The 18095-nt window shown below is 43.2% G+C and overlaps 1 protein-coding gene across 3 annotated transcripts in view; it reads right to left on the bottom strand.

The window, feature by feature from the left end:
- Positions 1 to 4331: 4331 nt before the first annotated feature.
- Positions 4332 to 18095, bottom strand: part of PIK3R6 (phosphoinositide-3-kinase regulatory subunit 6) — a 76694-nt gene continuing 62930 nt past the window's right edge. For all 3 annotated transcript variants that reach the window (XM_019485715.2, XM_014595660.3, XM_019485716.2), the window contains exons 15-20: positions 17769 to 17859; positions 15323 to 15393; positions 14173 to 14263; positions 12958 to 13028; positions 10142 to 10254; positions 4332 to 7705 (exon numbers count right to left, since the gene is read on the bottom strand). In XM_019485715.2, coding sequence (XP_019341260.2) covers positions 7549 to 7705; positions 10142 to 10254; positions 12958 to 13028; positions 14173 to 14263; positions 15323 to 15393; positions 17769 to 17859 — 594 coding nt within the window. In that variant the 3' untranslated portion in view covers positions 4332 to 7548. The remainder of the gene's footprint in view (positions 7706 to 10141; positions 10255 to 12957; positions 13029 to 14172; positions 14264 to 15322; positions 15394 to 17768; positions 17860 to 18095) is intronic.

Genomic DNA, 18095 nt, shown 5'->3' with positions numbered 1-18095 from the left:
ACTTGCAAGGGTCCCAAAACCCAATCACTCCTTAATGTATTTAAACACAAGACGATTTTTTAACAAAGCCACACACAACCTTCTCATAAATAAATCAGAGAATTGTGGGTTAGACAAAATCACTAGAAGGTGCTTAGGCAACTGGGTTAATAGCCACAAGCAAAGAAAGGGTAATTGGAGTCCAACACTGCATTCACTTTTTTTTCCCAGATGCATCACATTGCTGACTCATGGTGAGTCTACAGTTCATCAAAACCTCCAGATCCTTCTCAAAAGTACTGCCACATTACCCATTTTGCATTTGGGCTTTTCATTATTCTTCCTTTAGTGTAATACCTTGCTTTTGTCTGCACTGAATTTCATCCTGTTGGCTGTAGTCCGGGTTTCCAATTCATTGGACTTGTCTTTCTGAATTCTCCTCCTGTCTTCCATTGTGTTTGCAGTCCTTCCCAGCTTCATGTCATTTGGGAATTTGCTCAGGAAGCTTTCTATGCTAGGATACAGATCATTAATAAACACATTGAACAGCACTAGACCCAGGACAGACCCCTATAGTATTCCACTTGAAACCTCCTGTCATTCAGACATTGCTTTATTTATAATTACAATTTATTGCAATTAACATGTTAATCACATGATAAATGTGAATGTCTGCCAGGAGTCTTAGATGTAAGATGTAGGAGAGGCTAGTGTCACTCTACTTGGTGCTGGCTAGGCTTCATTTAGAGTACTGTGTGCAGTTCTGGCCTCTGCATTTTAAAAAGGACATGGAGAAGCAAGAGAGGGTCTGAAGGTGGGCAACAAAAATGATAAACAGTTTGGAAAGGAAGCCATATGAGGAGAGGTTGAGAAATAGGTGTGTTTAGTTTACAGAAAAGGTGATTAAGAGGGGTCATAATGAGTGTTTTCAAATATTTGAAGGGCTGCTATAAAGATGAGGGAGAGCAACTTTTCTTCCTCACTGTAGGGAGAAGTACATGTAACACTGGTTTGAAATTGCAGCAAAGTAGGTTTAGATTGGTGTGACCATATGTACACTGCTGGTACGACAAGGTCCCTTGTCTGGCTTATCACCTAGCTTTGACCTCCTCACCCCCAATTCCAGACTCTCTGGGTCCTTCCCCTCCACAGTTATCTCACCTGCCATCACTTGATGTTATAATTTCAGAGGGAGGCTGCCTCCAATGAGGCAGATGTGGGCTTTGGGGTAGGTCCTTGTCTGACCCAAGACCCTTCCTGGCTTCAGCTCACTTTTAATCTGGCTGGGTCCTATGGGCCAGGATCCACTGCACCAGGACCCTAGGTTCTCAGGTCTAGCTCCAGCCCTCCTGCGGCTTCTGGACCACGCAGCCCCTAGGCACATCCCCTGTGGGCACAGGGATTACATTCCCCCCAGTCCTTATTCCCAAATACCCAGTCCTCTGACACACCACAGTACTCCTTCTGAGATAAATTTGGGCTCCTGCCCAAATACAATGCCCCAGGTTCTGGGCCCTAACACAATAAACATGAGGTGTAACACAGTTAAAGACTGTCATAAGACACAAGGAGATAGGTAGGTCAAATTCAAACTGGTATTCAGAAGCACTATATAAACAGGATCTCCAAGTCATCACATATTCTTGCAGCACTGGAGAATGCTCTTCATATGACATGATTCCTTTTATTTTTGAGACTGCACATTGCCTGTTATAATAATGATCTTGCATCCCTATAGCCGTTTCTGCCCAAATGTATCCCAAAGTGCTTTGTATGTTGTACCAACTGTTATATAAAACTCTAATTACAAGAGTAACTTCATCCACTACTAAAATGCAGCCACCTCAAGGGTCAAATTTTGGCAACATTTTAAAATGCATAAAACAACACTGTCCAGCTATTTTAAGACAAAAAATATGTTGTTCAACTGAGATTGCAGAGGAAATTAGGAGATTTAGACAGACAAACCTGCAGGTGGGTTAGGGCACCTAGTTTGGTGCAATGAGATTTTCAGTGACCACAAAAAGTCAGGAGCTCAGGTTTAAATGTCAGCAAGATGATAGCATCACAATAATACCATGAGAGTGTACAACTTGATATTAGAGGGAATATGTTTCACTCTCAAAGCACCACATAAATCCTTTTAGCACTCTTTATCATGTCTAGCACTCTTAGCATGTCTATGTCACTTCCCTGCTGAGACTAGGACCGCTGTGAGGAACAAACTCCATCCACTGGCTCCCACGCTGGTTGTACTGTAACAATTAAAGATGGAAGAAGGCTTAAAGGGGGCCTGAACACAGCTCTGGGGCATACATGCACTGAGGACACATCTAAACCATCTACTTGGCCTGATTGCTACGCTTGGGCACACATAGTGTGGGCAGGGCTTGTTTCTCAGCTGCAGTCACTGGCTCAGTCACTCCTGGGCAGTCCCCTCTAGCTGACCACCCAATGGGTGCTTTCCACCACACTGGGGAATCTCTGAGAACCTCCAGACACTAGATCACCTCAAGGCACGATGGGATGTGCGCTCTCACCAGCCATCTACTAGCAGACAAGCAGCAGTGGGACGGGATGACGCTTGGAGGAGTGCCTTGTATACAACTGTGCTGTGACTTTTTTGATCTCAGTCAAATACTGGAACAATCTGGCCTGCAACAAACACAACATCTGTTGGAAACCTAAGTGTCTATGTGTGTGCTGCTTTAAGGGTGGGAGACATACTGTAAGGAACACATTAGACCAAAGTCAGCAACCTATACCTATGGGAAATTAAGGAATTGCAGAACTGAACAACCCACAAATGCTCTGAAATCCTGGGGTCTGGCCTACAGCCCTCCTCCTAGATTCATAGATTCATAGATGTTAGGGTCGGAAGGGACCTCAATAGATCATCGAGTCCGACCCCCTGCATAAGCAGGAAAGAGTGCTGGGTCTAGATGACCCCAGCTAGATACTCATCTAACCTCCTCTTGAAGACCCCCAGGGTAGGGGAGAGCACCACCTCCCTTGGGAGCCCGTTCCAGACCTTGGCCACTCGAACTGTGAAGAAGTTCTTCCTAATGTCCAATCTAAATCTGCTCTCTGCTAGCTTGTGGCCATTGTTTCTTGTAACCCCCGGGGGCGCCTTGGTGAATAAATACTCACCAATTCCCTTCTGTGCCCCCGTGATGAACTTAAAGGCAGCCACAAGGTCGCCTCTCAACCTTCTCTTGCGGAGGCTGAAAAGGTCCAGTTTCTCTAGTCTCTCCTCGTAGGGCTTGGTCTGCAGGCCCTTGACCATACGAGTTGCCCTTCTCTGGACCCTCTCCAGGTTATCCGCATCCTTCTTGAAGTACGGCGCCCAGAATTGCATGCAGTACTCCAACTGTGGTCTGACCAGCGCCCTATAGAGGGGAAGTATCACCTCCCTGGACCTATTCGTCATGCATCAGCTGATGCACGATAAAGTGCCATTGGCTTTTCTGATGGCTTCGTCACACTGCCGGCTCATGTTCATCTTGGAGTCCACTAGGACTCCAAGATCCCTTTCCACCTCTGTGCCACCCAGCAGGTCATTCCCTAGGCTGTAGGTGTGCTGGACATTTTTCCTCCCTAAGTGCAGCACTTTGCATTTCTCCTTGTTGAACTGCATCCTGTTGTTTTCTGCCCACTTGTCCAACCTATCCAGGTCTGCCTGCAGCTGTTCCTTGCCCTCCGGCGTGTCCACTTCTCCCCATAGCTTTGTGTCATCTGCAAACTTGGACAGAGTACATTTGACTCCCTCGTCCAAGTCACTGATGAAGACATTAAAGAGTATCAGTCCAAGGACCGAGCCCTGCGGGACCCCACTGCCCACACCCTTCCAGGTCGAGACCGACCCATCCACCACGACTCTTTGGGTGCAACCCTCTAGCCAATTCGCCACCTGGGCATGAATATGTTCTTGCTCTCCCAGCTCTCCCATCTCCTGATCTGAATCCTAGTTAAAGTGATTTTCTTGAGAAGATGGGCATGCTAACTCTGTCCAACAAAGCAAGCCCTTTTCTCACCTCCCTAGACCCATGCTGATCTTCTTCCAAAACTTTATTGTGGAGATCCAACAGGTATGTTCAGAATGAGAGGAGCCACAGGACAACTAAAGTTTGAGAGCATCTGCATCCTCCCTCCAAAATGCTGGCAAATAGAGACTCAAGTATATTAGCCAAGAGCTGGCTGCTTGGAAATGTATTTGTGTCTCACAAAGCAGGGTAAATGGCTTCAAAATGGGATGTGTAAAACAAACAATGGAGAACATAATCAGCTTCTGTGCAGGGTCTCTCTACCCCACATACTTCTCTCACACAGCCACACAAAACATTGCCACTTGGTTGTTTTTTTACAATGTAATTTAATCAAAATGAAAAGGATTGCACCTTCCAATATATATCATCCATAATGTTTGTACAAATAATTTATAATTACATCATATACACCTGTACATCATTAATAATATACACATCAATACTAGTCCAAAGCTATAACACAATCAGCTAATTTGTAAATATTTACCTAGATTACCATGCTATGTGACCCATTCGTTAAAGCCCTCCTGGAGGCAGAGGTACACAAGCTGGCTGTTAGACTCTTAAATTAATTATTGTCCTACATAGTAGTTAATGGAAGCAGAAGTGCTCTGCAGTCACTGATTGCATCCAGGTGTTTCTTGACCTCTTTTCCAATGATTAGTCATGGGGCTTCTTATGCATATTTACCTGCCCTTCTAAGACCAAATTTCTCTCTGTCCATTGCAAGTCTTAGGATCTTGAATGCTAATAATTTATAACTAAACTGAAATTAAGGCCAAAACAATCTGTATTCAAAAAGTGCAGTGCTGCTGAGAGCTTCTGGCTCAAATTTGTATCTTGCATCTCACCGTTAGGGCTTGGGAAGTAGAGGTTAGCTGAATTTAGACTATGGTGACATAGACTCTTGGCATAACAAAAATGCAGTTTTTTTTAGGGGCTTTATGAGCTCCTAATACAAAAGGATGCAGTGCAATCAGGTTTAGAGAAACTTCCTGGAATTAATGGTTTTAGATTACATGAACAGATGTTTGGGGGATAGGGGGAAATGTTATTCTCACACAACACATTCACTTGGGTTTCTTTGCCTTTTGTTTGGGATTTTAATAAAATGCTTTTGGGGATTGCCAGGTTGTTTTACTGCTATGTAACCTATCAGTTGCCAAAAAGTTGAAAGATGTTTTGTCATCGAGTAGTGTATTTTAATAAGGCTTACTGGGGACATAGCTTTTATTTTAATATGGATTCAGCATGATAACCTGAGGATTTATATAGCTTTTACCAGAAAGTAAAAGACAGTAACGCTTGCAGCAGCAAATATAAAAATAAGTGGTTGTTTGAACAGTAGGTGAATACCTGTGTGCACGCTTGTGGTGTTAGAGGCTGGGGGAGGGGCTAGATAATCTCCAACATCTTGTGATGGAAAGTTTAATCACAGATTTTCTGACATTAACATGGCCTAAATAGTCAAGAAAACCTGCAGCAGTTGGAATTCCAAGGACAGGATAAAAGCAGTTCTGTGACAGGTTTTTCGGCCTCATTTAAGCCAGTGGGGCCAACCTTTTTAGCAGGAGTGCCACAAATTGCCTGAATGCCATTCCAATCCCCTTCTTCTGCCCCATCTGCTGCTCTGCTTTCTGCCCTGTCTGTTGCTGTGCTGCCTGTCCCGTCCTCCAATTTGCCATGTGCCACATACAGAGGCTGCCCATGCCACTTGTGGCATGCATGCCACAAGTTGGCCACCCCTGATCTGAGCAATACAACCTACAATTTCAGGCTTGGGTATTCAAAGGTAGATTCCGAATTCTAAATTTAGGCATCTACATAAAATAGCTTAAACGTCAGAGGCGCAGCTCCCATTGGGCCAGGCACAAGTGACTTGGAGGATTCACCTCTTAGGTAACGAGGAATAGGTTGCATTGGCTACCTGCAGTACCCCTGCTGCACTCAATACCATGTACTACTGCTAGCTAACCAGGTCCAATATGCCAAACGCCATAATATACTACAAAATGTATAAATTGCTCTGGGCATTTTGGTTATGTCTGCACAATCACCTTACCAGTATGGCGATGCTGCTATCCTGAACCAGAAGAGTACCTTTCATGTGGGTCTAACAACATAAGTAGCTGTGCTTTCTACCCATGTAATAAAACCACCCCCACATGTGAAAAGCAATTTTAGCAAGAGCATATATTTAGTAGTATAACTGCATCTAAACTAGGAACGTCTCCTGGCACAACTCTGTCAGGTATCACATGTCCATCTGGCACAGATGTGCTGACAGAAGGGTTAAGTGAAGATGTGGTTCCTGGTAGCCCTTATTAAATCAGTGGAATAGACAGCACACACTACAGGAAGTACACAAAGACCAAAGATGACTGGAGAAGCCACCACATTTTCTTTGGGTAGATGTTCTGTGCTTACACCATGGCAATGACGTATTGAAAGCAGAGAGCAGTTTGGGGTTTGAATATGTCTAGTCTTAAGGAATAAACAAGATAGTGTCATACAAGGCAGGCCTAACAATTATATCAATCAAGAATTAAGTGAAGCCTTACTGGACCTGTTCTGGATATCCCAAATTAGATTTTAAAATTAGACAAATTAAAATTAGACAAATTAGACAAGTTAAAAAAATATACACTCTTTCTGAAATAACTTCAGCTTGCAAAAAATGGAATAAAGAAAACAGCTTATGCACCTGCTATTATGTGATGTTTTAATTTTAAAACAGGTTAGTTTGATCCTAACCAGGGCCACTAACCATACTGGCACTATTCAAGCTATATTTTGAGAGCTAATTTTGCACTCTAGTAGCAGCAGACCCAATAAATGGTGCAGTACAACAGACACCTAGCTCCCAGGTCCAGTTCTGAGGTCACCAACTTGGTTCTTTAGTTTCTGTTCCTCTTGTGGAAGGAGAATCCAAATCCAGACTGTGCAGGCAGCTGTTTTGGGGAGCCAGACTAGCTGATGTCAAGTCCATCACCTGCAGGCTACCTCTTCTCCTTGGGAGACAGGACTGCATTAGCAAGATGGGGGTAGAGGGGGTGTTGGTAATGTGGCTATTTTGAATAACGTGACATGCTCTTCATATCAATGGTAAAAGTTCTTATAATTAAGCTGCATATAAAACCTTAGCTGGAAGTCAGAGGGGCAGCTCATAAATTAAACTGAGGAAGTGGTGTGCAGCCTCTTCATGCTCAAGGATGGCAGCAGGACTATCCAACACCTGGCTGCGCTGAAGACTTGCTAAGCAAAGACTACTGTTTAGAAGTAAGCTGCAAGGGTAAAACTACTTTTGCTGTGTTCCCCTGACAGAGAGGCTTTAAACTGTGCTATCACATGAGTTTTACTGAGCAGTGAACTTCTGTACTGCTGCAGCATTGTACGTAGAAGCATCATTGCCAGTTTCAGGTGGCTTTTAGTGTGTTCCTCCATCCTTGTGCTCTTATGGCCAAATGAGAGATTCTTGTAAGACCTTTTAATTTGCATTCCACTCCCCACACTGGAATTTTCTTCACTGAATTATACCTGCAAATGTATTGATAGGTAATAACAAAGATTTGGGCATGTACTTGGCCAGTCCTACATCCGCTGATCCATGCATGCTGAATTGCATTGTCCTCGTTTTCTGCAAACAGTAGCTAGGTTCCAGGCAGGGTGAAACTTCCACACTGCAACAGAAGAAAATACATTTTCTGCACGTGCCAATCTGCAAACCAGCACCCAGCTTCTGATATCAGTATGTATCCAGAATGACACCACTGACTTCAGTAGTTACTTTGGATTTACACCAAAGGCACTAAGAATTATAAATCTTTTTGTGATCTTGCACTGGGTTTTGCTAGAGAGAGTCTCATGTCATGCATGATCCTTTGTGTCTTACACAATGTCATAGGCAAGGCTTAGTTTGATTCAGAGAAATGCACACTGCACATACAGTGTACTACAGATGGGCCTGAATCAAAACTCTACCTCCACACTGAGATACTTTGGGGGCGCCTGAAATTCATTCGCACATCAAAATTTCGCAAGTGATCAAAACAGTCTTTTAGTAGGGACACCCTTGAATTTTGAAACATGAGTTTCAGATCCAAATGTTGGGGGGACTTGGATATGTCTAATATATTAACACTTCATTCATCACTGAAAGTTACCCACCCATAAAATGAGCCATGACAGCTTTTGAGAGTGCTAGCAACACAAGAGTTTTAGGACAGGAGGTGAAGAACAATAATATAGCTGTTGGAGGAATGTACAAATACTTAATGTAATCACCCTTACTTGATTTTTGCCAGACCACCACAGCTAACACTTTACTATTAATATAAACAGCCCATTTATTGCCTTTCCAACTTTTTGATGGTCTCATTTCTTGGCTTTGTAAATGTTTCATATATTGCAACATTATCCATGAGCTTTCCACACTGTCCACCCCATCAGGTTTGTAAGCAGTCTGATGGCTGCTTACCATCAGGTTTTGCAGTTTTCTTTTCCATGTCAACCTTTCAGCTTATACTGCTGCCATGTGAAATTCCTTTCTGTTGGCTCAGAGGGAAGTATCACCCATCCCTATGTGAGCCTTTTACTGAACAGTAGCATACCCCTAAACATGACCTTTCCCTTGATAGGGATTTCTGGACAGCTCATAATTAATTAGCTGCTTTCTTGGAGGAAGTGCAAAGGAAACATGGCACCAGCTGTGAAAGATAAGGGAGAAGGGAATACAGGAGGATGGAATTCAATGGTTTAAGCTGGTTTAAAAAAAGAAAGAAAAAGTTATTTTATTTTGTGTGTGTAAAAAGAAAAGCCTCCCATCTTCACATTTTAAGCTTTTAGGGTGATGTCTCTAAAACAGTTATTAAGAATCATTGATCATGCCACAGAAGTGCAGCAATTTCTGGGGTGGAACAAAAGCAACTTTTTAAAAACAGGCAATATTATATAAATATTTCCAGATAGAAAAACGAGGAAAACTCACGTATCCAAATCCAAAAGGTGTTAGGCAAGTATTACACTGACACACTTAGATAATACTTTCCATTCATTCATCTCAAAATGCTTTAAAACATTCAAGTTAAACTTCAGGACATTCCTCTGGGGAGACAGGACTATGGAGGGATTGGGTGTTTTCCACAAAGGTACACAGGAAATAAGCCAAGTTCTACTGCTTGAGTTTGTTACTGTTATGACATTGAATCATAGAAACATAGGGCTGGAGGGGACCCCAGTAGATCATTTAGTCCACTCCATTGCTCAAGGCATGTTCTTCTCTGCCTAAACCATCTCATCCAAGTGTTTGTTCAACCTTTTCTTAAAGATTTCCATTGCTGGAGATTCCAGTGTCTCCCTAAGTAATCTGCCCCAGTGCTTAACCACTCTTCCCCTTAGAAAGCCTTTCCTAATATCCAGCCTAATTAAGGTAAGCTAGTTGAGTCCATCTATAAAACTTTCAGCCAGTCTATAAATTCTTGAGGAATTGCATTAATAGGAAATATATTCCATAGAGCTGATAGCTCGCCCTGTTAACATCCTTGCTTTGAGCAAGGGAATAATGTCATCCTTTCTACTGCCTCTGCAGAGGCCTCAAAGATCTTCCACAGAACTGGTAATGCATCTGTTATTACCAGTGCATGTGCTTTAACCATGCTTGACTGTGCTGGGAGAATTCACTTGGATGCTCCTCTAGCTAATCTCTTTAACATGATTTTAAACAGTATTTTATAATCCATGTTGGAAAGCATCAGCAGCCATTAAATTATTATTAATAATAGTTATCATCATCATCATCAGGAAATAGTTATTTCCTCGCAAAGATCTCAAAACACTTTACAGAAGTGGGACAGTATCGTCCAAATTTTTCACCCCCTCTGCCCCCATCTTTCACCCAAGGAAACTCACACCAGTAGGCAATATAACTAGTCAAAAGTCTGTCATCAAATCATTAAAAGAATCAGGAGCAGAACCCATCTCTCCAGACCTCCAGTTGCACCTTTTGTAACTGGGCAAAGTGTCTGGTTCTGCCTTGAGGAGTCCTGTGAAAGGAAAGTCTATCATTTTAAATCAATAGGGCATTGCTTGCAAAAAGCTTTACAGCAAAGTGACCTCACCTGACTACATTCCTGTAGGTTCTTCTGAAGTCTTTGTCCAGGCACAGCGTGAAGGTCTTTTGATCCATGCTGCTGACTTTGATACTGTGCATTCTGATCTTGTTTGTCATAAACTAGGACAGAGGGAAAAAAAACCCCAATGAATTTTTAACTTCCCTTGCTCAGGCTGGCAGGAGAGGGATGGTGTGAGAGAGCTGGAGATGGTGAGAGAGTATGTGTATGTATGGGTGAATGTCTATTTATTTGGCCTTGGAAGACAAGGCGTGACAGGTGAAATGGAAAGCTAGCTCCTTCCTTTTCCTTCCCATATAAACGTGCCAATATTTGCAAAAGCAACCAGTGATTTTGGGTACCTAATTTGGCACAACTTAAAAGGGGCCTGATTTTCCAGTGTGCTAGGCACTCACAGTTCCTGGTGAAATTAGTGGGAGCTGCGGCTGCTCAATCTCTCTAGAAAAAAAAAGAAAAAACCCAGGCCCCTTTAAATGTGCCCATGAAACAAGGAACATGAAATTAGTGATAAAAAACCCACTGTTTAAAGTCTCCTCACACTTTGAATTAATTCAGCAGCCTTACAAGGGACTGCTAGTGTTGGAGTCTGGGGTTGAGACCCTCACCCCACTCCTGCTCCTCTGTGCCCCAGTGGTGTGAAAGAGCCTAATTCCACTACATGCAATAGTGGAGGATTCCTCTCACACAGGGAAAGGCTGCACAGAGGATGTCAAGGGAACTCCCTTGCAAACTCTGGCTTTGAGGTTGTGCTGGAGATGAGACTGGAAGCAGACGGGGCACACTGAGAATGTAGCTGTGGCACATAATACTGCTGAGATTCAAGCAACACTGTAGACGAAGGCAGCCTGAGAGACTGCTGTTATTTATGCAGGCCCCAGTGTTGTCCAAGATAACACTAAAGTAACCCATAATTGAAAGAGCACACAGTTGGCTTAATGCAGGGGTGTCATACATACAGCCCACAGGCTAGATCCAGACCAGGCATGTGTGTCATCCTGCCCATGGTGCTTCCCTGTCCAGACAATTCACATCCAGATCTAGGCTGAAAAACATCTTGCTGCAGATCTCAAAGCCACTGTGCCAGCACAGCCAACCCCCAGGGGGTCAATAATACTGTACCCCTGCCACCAAATTTATAGTATATGATTGCTGTTCAGCATGCAAACCTGATGAGTGGCAGTAGCATCAACCTCCATGTATTGGCCATGCTAACAGCAGCTTGGGCAGCTCTGACAAGAAGCCCCACAAACTGGATCTGGAGGTGGATTATTTGACCTACAAAAAGCTCCTGATTGGAATCCAGCTCACCAACTCAAACAAGTTTGACACATCTGGCTTAAAGTCACCCTAGTCCTTCCCCCTTCCACACACACCAAAGTGGCCATACAATGTGTGCTAACCTTCTTAGAGATACAGCACATCATCTCATTAGGGCTGGGAGGAAGTGACAGAGAAACATGACCTGCTTCTGACTGAGTTAGCAATCCCAGGTCATGCATATTTAGCTTTAAATGCTGGTTGTTAAAGTTGTTTGAGTCACTGCTTCTTATTTTTGTTCCTACTAAATGAAAATGTTTTACATACAGCCTTAATCTCAACACATGTGTCTTTGAGGATTAGCTCACTGGAGCTGGAGAGGCTTCCAAAGAGATCTCCCTGGGGTTTCAGCTAGAGCTAGAGTGCGTCAAAGATGCTTGTGCGTCAGTAGTGGCAGACAGAAGCGGGCAACAAAATGGGATTAACTAAGGAGAGGAGGGGAGGAGGTGCTACGGCTCTGCAAAGCAGTCCACAATGGAGGCAAAACTTTCATCTAAGCTTTTCTTCCAGTGTCTAGTGTCAGGCTCGCCTCTGAGGTGACCCCATCATCTCTGCAGATCTGTACTGCTTCTACTGTTGGTTTTTTGGCTGGAAAGGATCCAAATCACACTTACACCAAGACCTGTTTGCAGTGCTCTGGCAGGGACAAAAAGGTCTTAAAATAAAGGCAAATTTATGCTCACAACCAGAATGATGTAGAGGGGGCTTAATATAAACAAGAGTCACATCCTGTATCTCCACTCAAAAGTTTGCCCTCTGTGTCCTAAAATGTAGCAGAGCTCATGATCTCAGTGTCAGGTCTTGCTAAACAAAGATGCTAATGCAAGGAAGGTTCCACCCAGGCAGTGCTGAGGGGCAAGAAAGAGAGCATTGCTTGGATATTTCAAGAGAAAAGGTTGAATTGCTTGGATTTTTCAACAACAAAAACAACTTTAATTTCCTTTTGGGGAAAAAAAATCTCAAAACATTTTCTAACCAACCCTACACAACAGTTCTGTTCTCCTTCTATAGAGCAATAGGAGGGTTTATTTTATTTTGTTTTGATTTGTTTTTTAGTAAAGAGAGAGTAAAGAATAAGAGAAATCTCTAATAACATGCTGCTATTTAAGATTTTCCATTTATAGCATTTCTTTTAAATGACCATAATTAATGGAGTGCTTGTTACTGTGAGTAACCTCAGGAGTGATAATAGGGAGTATATGTTAGGTTTGATGGAGTTCAAGGGGTCAGGCTGTCTAAGTCCTACCCTATATGCCTCGTGGATCCATTATGGAAAAGAAGGGGAGCTCAGGATAATCTCTTCCTCTTTTACTACTCTTATTCTGCTGTGTGGATGGACCCTCATGACATGTTTTAGTGACTATGTTGGCCGGTCCTCCTTCCCCCGCTCCCTGCAGCAACTTGCAGTTTCCCTTAAGGGCTCTCATCCAAGCGCAGGCTTGACATTGATACAGACTCTTACTCCCCAAGCTGTCACAGATACTTACAGAAAATGATCTTCCTGAAAGGTTGCTGGTTTTGATGACTTCAGTAATATACACATTCAAGCACACCAGATCTGCAACAGAATTGAGGTGTTAAATCAGCAGTCCTCAACTTTTCTAGACTCAAGGCACCCTTCATTAGGCTCAAGGCACCTCTAAGAAAATGCCAACTGTTAGCTTTCACTCAATTCTTGGAATACAGAAAAATTGAGCAACTCTTCTGTTGCAAAGAGCTCAGAAAGACTGCAATAGATCAGAATGTTTTGGACACTATGGCTTCCTATTTAAAATCTCTGGGTTTGTGTAAGCAGGTATTTGCACACTTAATCATGACACTGTGGTGATGAACTGTTGTGTTATCTGCAAATCCCAGTTTCAGTCCATCTCCTGGGACTCTCCATTACTAATCCTTCTTTCCATCTTTCCCATCACCCCAAAAGGAAATGGAGAGCAATGCCAGTTCCCTACACTAGGTAAGACTGAGAGTGAAGCCTCTGTAGCAACCCCAAACATTACCCCAGGCAGTTTGAACCCTAGGCTCTCCCTACTCCTATATCATAATTCATAGGTCCTATGCTAGCTCAGGACCATGTTTGGCTTCAGCTGTCCAGTGATTCTGCGCTTCAACCCAAAAGTAGACAGAACTTGAATGTAGTGCCTTGAATTTTTGGCTCTGCTGAAAGCAACATTCAGGGGCTGTTTGAATGTGAACTAAAATAAATGTTAACATAAGCCCTGGAGAGCTAAGAGGGGAAACTGAGCCAAACTTAACTAAGAAGTCCAGTGTCCAAAAGTGTCTCTCTCTCTCTTCCTGGCCTTGGGTTATATCAGAGATGGGAATCTATGATACCTTGGTCAGTGCACACATAGAATACATGGAATATAAATCAGGAAAAAAATATGCAGGTGAGTCCAGACTACAGTTATGTTGTATCTTAAGTTATTGGGAGTCTTAAAACATGAGCATGAGATTTGGGAGATAGGAACATAGGAGATGAGTGACTTCAAGCTATACTGATCATGTGTGCTGCTATATGAATATCCATATGCAATGATTAAGCTCCACAGTCTAATACTAGCATGTATTGAGCAATTTCAGGCAAATTCTTTTGAAACTTGTCACTTCAGCTTCTTCAAAGACCTGCTCAAGAATCCCAATAACACTGAACAGGTAGGAAAAAACAGATGTCCTCACAGACCCACAAAGAGGAGTCTTACCTTCAGCTTCATCAGGCTGAATGGCTTTCATCACCAAGCCAGTAGATCTCAGTGAGACACCCAATTCTTTTCCCCGACTACTCAGCAAAACCTGCAGAAAAGGTTCCATTAACACCATTACACTTCATCATGAAAAATGTGTTATGCCTAAAGAGAAACAAATTAGTGCCTGACACATGGATCACACATTGGGTGAGGGTAGGTTTGTTTTCTATCTCCCTCACTCTCCTCTCAGCTCATATATCCCCTACTGTGTGAGATACCCAGGGATAGCTACATGTCTCCCTACTCCTGATCCCATTGTAATGCGTATTCAAATCCATGGCAAATTACAGTGGGATGTGTGTTCATCTGTCTATGCAAACCTTCTCTGTTAGAGAAAACAGCAAAGACTAGGACTAGGGAAAACTCATCCAAATGGAGGGGAAAAGGGTAGAAAATGTAAAATACCCAAAGAGCCTCATTAACAAAAACAGATTCTAAGCTGCTCAAGCAAGAAAGGGAATTGGGCATGTATCTGAATACTTAGCCCTCAAAGCAACCTCCAGTTGACCATTGACTTCAATGAGATGACAACTCACTGAGTAAAAGGACTACAAAGTCTACATAAGGATGCCAGGACTGGGCTCTTAAGCCTTTTCGAGACCGAAAAATAAGGACTTTTTTTAATAAAAAACAGTTTTAGCATGTTACCTGGACATGGTCAACAATAAGTAATCACTTTGCCCTTTAAAAAGCCTCCTCCCCCACACCAAAGTATCAGATTTAGATCAGACATTTGGACATTTTTTCTAACCACAAGGATAGTTCAGAATCGGGGTATTTTACCTTGGAGGCTGTGGAATCGCCATCATTAGGGCACTTTACAGACAGGTTAGAAAAATATCTCAGTGATGGTTTAGGTCTAGTTTCTAGAGATCCTGCCTTGGGACAGGGGGATGGAATAGAGGACTTCTCAAGCTCCTTCCCAAGAGTCCACTCCTGAAGCAATGTGAGCATGTTCTTGTTAACCAAAGCAATAGCAGTTTTTTCTTAACTGGGGAGTCCACTCTATAGTTCTTGCCTAAAGGGAGCTCCCTGCCTGCCAGTTAGGTCAAAAGGAGTCCTATGAACAGTGAGGTGTTGCATGCATCTAAAAGCCCTGTCTTACCTTTCTATACTTTGCTGCAATATCTGCCCCAGGACCTTCCAGCACTGTCTTCTTCCTTGCCAGCACTAAGTCTGGAATAGGGAAATCAACAGGAACAAATAGCACACATTGATCAGTAAGGGATAGATCTTATTTCACTTTACACAACCAGATGACACTTACCTAGCATCTTACGTACTACTAGCCAATTGCCCGTCAGGAATGATGGGATGTGGGGGACGGAGTGCTGCCACCGCCTCCCAGGAGCAGTGTGGGGGGGCTTGCCCTGCCATCCCCTCTGTTCCCCTCAGCCAGCATCCCATGCTGCTGCCACTTTCAGGGAGCAGGGCTAGGGAGGGGGGTGGGGGGTGTTAGGCCAGCAGAGCTGGCTTTGCTTCTCCGCTCTGTCCCCACCATCATCCCCACTCCAGAACGGTCTTGAAAAATTCTGATTGGTTGTTTCAGTCAGTGTTGCGATTGGCTGCTGAGACAACCAGAGTGCGAATAAAGTGTTATGGACAGACAGAGGCTTTTATTATATTAGAATTTTTGGAAATTATGCACAATTTACATTTCTATTTCATCTGCTAGAGAAACAGAATGATGTGGACAACTGCCTGTTAGAAACAAATGGTGGAGGATGAGGGCAACCCTTCCATGTATTAGCACAACAGCCTGATTAAGGCACTCTCCTCGAAAGTGGGAGACCCAGATTTTAGGTCCCCAGAAAGAGTTTGAAACAGCATTTTGTGCTTTCCAGCACAGGTCTCTAACCACCAAACCACAAACTAGCCATTAATCTAGGGGTCATGAAATGAAACTAGGAGGTAGCAAATTTGAAACTAACCAAAGGAAGTTCTTTTTCACACAGCACATAATTCAAGTGTGGAATGCATTGCCACAAGGTGCTGTGGATGCTGAGAGTTTAACTAGATTTGAAAAGGGATTGGACAAATTCTTGGAGTAAAGATGCCTCAGTAGCTATTGAGTTACGGGTACAGCCTCTGAATCAGAATTTCCTAGACCTTATAGGCTGGAGGCTGCAAGTGGGAGAGGAACAGGGGAAACACCCTGGTCATTCCTTGCTCATTCTCCCTTCTAGCATCCACTCTGCCACTGTGTGGTACAGGATACCAGGCAAGATAGACCTATGATCTGCCCCAGTAAATGGCAGTTCTTATATTCTTGTGTTCTAAGAAGTACGCTCTCCAGCCCTCCACTTGAAGTTGGGCAGCCAGGAGAGGAATATAGGCATGGCAAGGAGTAAGCAAAAAAGGTAGCTGGTGTGTAGCACAGTGAGATGGTCACTGCCCTCAGTAGGACAGACCCCTGGTTCTACTTTGGACCCTTGCTCCCACTGAGGCAGTAACTTCTGCACTGCACTACTCTTCATCTACTATATCCAATGATGATGAAATGCAAGGTGAAATTGTTCAGCTTCCACCATGGGTTTTTGCCAGCTGCAGTTTTAGGACCTAAACATGTACCTGGGAAAGGCTACAGTGTTGTGCACCTGCCTGGCCTCCATGCATGGGATTGCCTGTGCATCCATACTGCACCTACAGTAAAACTGCATACTGAATGTAAATGCTATTTGGTGAAGTAAAATAGGATCTAGTCCTAACTGTACATACCCAACTCCCATAAAAAGATTCCCATTGACTTTAATGAGAGCTGGCTCATGCCCTTTCTACTATAGCATAGATCTAAAGGTAAAATTAGAAGCCAAGAAGTTTTCATTCTAGTGTTTTTTGGAATATTTCCAGTCTCCATATATAGTCCCTGACCTCATCTGTTGGCAATTTCTGAAAGCAGATTGAGTCACGAGGAAAATATTTTGCAAACATTTTTTCAATTGCCTCCTCTTTAAAAAGCTGCATTTTTCAAATTCCATGTTGCACATGGAAGTACTTGGAAGTTTCACCTTCTGAGATGAGGCACTAAGGTCATATATCATGACCAGTCAGTAAGCTCGACATTGGTTATATGTGTGCTTCCAAGAGCAAACGGAGGCATTTGTCACTATCTGTAAAGCCCCTACATAGACTGGGAGCTAGCTACTGGAGGAATCATGGTTCTACTTGTATCCTGTCTTGAGTTGCCTTCACATATCTTATTCTGTGGTGCAGGAGAGGGTCCTGCACTCCACACTGGCATCACTACACTACATTTGCTACCTGTTCTGGGCAGCCCTGATTTGGGCCTTGAAAAGCTAGCCCTTTTATCAGTTTTAGTGATAGTGTTAGTGAGAGTTTAGTGTGAGTTCTGGCCTATGTCAACAGAAGCAGACCTGAACACTGCCTGAAATCCTCAGAAACTACTAATTTATTGCTCCATTCTACATCTTTTACCTCCTTGGTAACTACGATGAGCTTGATCATGCATAGGGAAAACTTATGAGAGAGTGACAAGCCCAGATTAGAAGGGATTTGTGGTGTCCAAGGAAACACCAAAACCCAAAATGTACCTCTGGTGGGGTTGTAATCTTGTACTTTTACACTCAGCTCAGTGACAAACACGTCCTCTGCTGGCTCCTGAGCTGTGTCACTGAAGAAAATCTGAAAGACAAAAAAACTTCTCTAAGACTAGATCCTGATTGTTCTCCAGTTTGAGACATGACCAATATCTGTGCAGCAACCACTTGTGCTGTCACAAGGAGGAGACTGTGGCTTCACATGGGAAACAACTAGATAGAGACAAAGGCTACATCATGAAGAATGAACCGAGTTCATCCACACCTCCTTATTCATAGAGGAGATACAAATTCCAGAAGTAGGATACTCCATCTCAACAT

This window comes from Alligator mississippiensis, chromosome 8 (assembly GCF_030867095.1).
Source record: "Alligator mississippiensis isolate rAllMis1 chromosome 8, rAllMis1, whole genome shotgun sequence".
In the NCBI taxonomy this organism is placed as follows: domain Eukaryota; kingdom Metazoa; phylum Chordata; order Crocodylia; family Alligatoridae; genus Alligator; species Alligator mississippiensis.
Note: the sequence above shows the minus strand (reverse complement) of the source record. Positions and strands in the feature narration are given on the sequence as shown.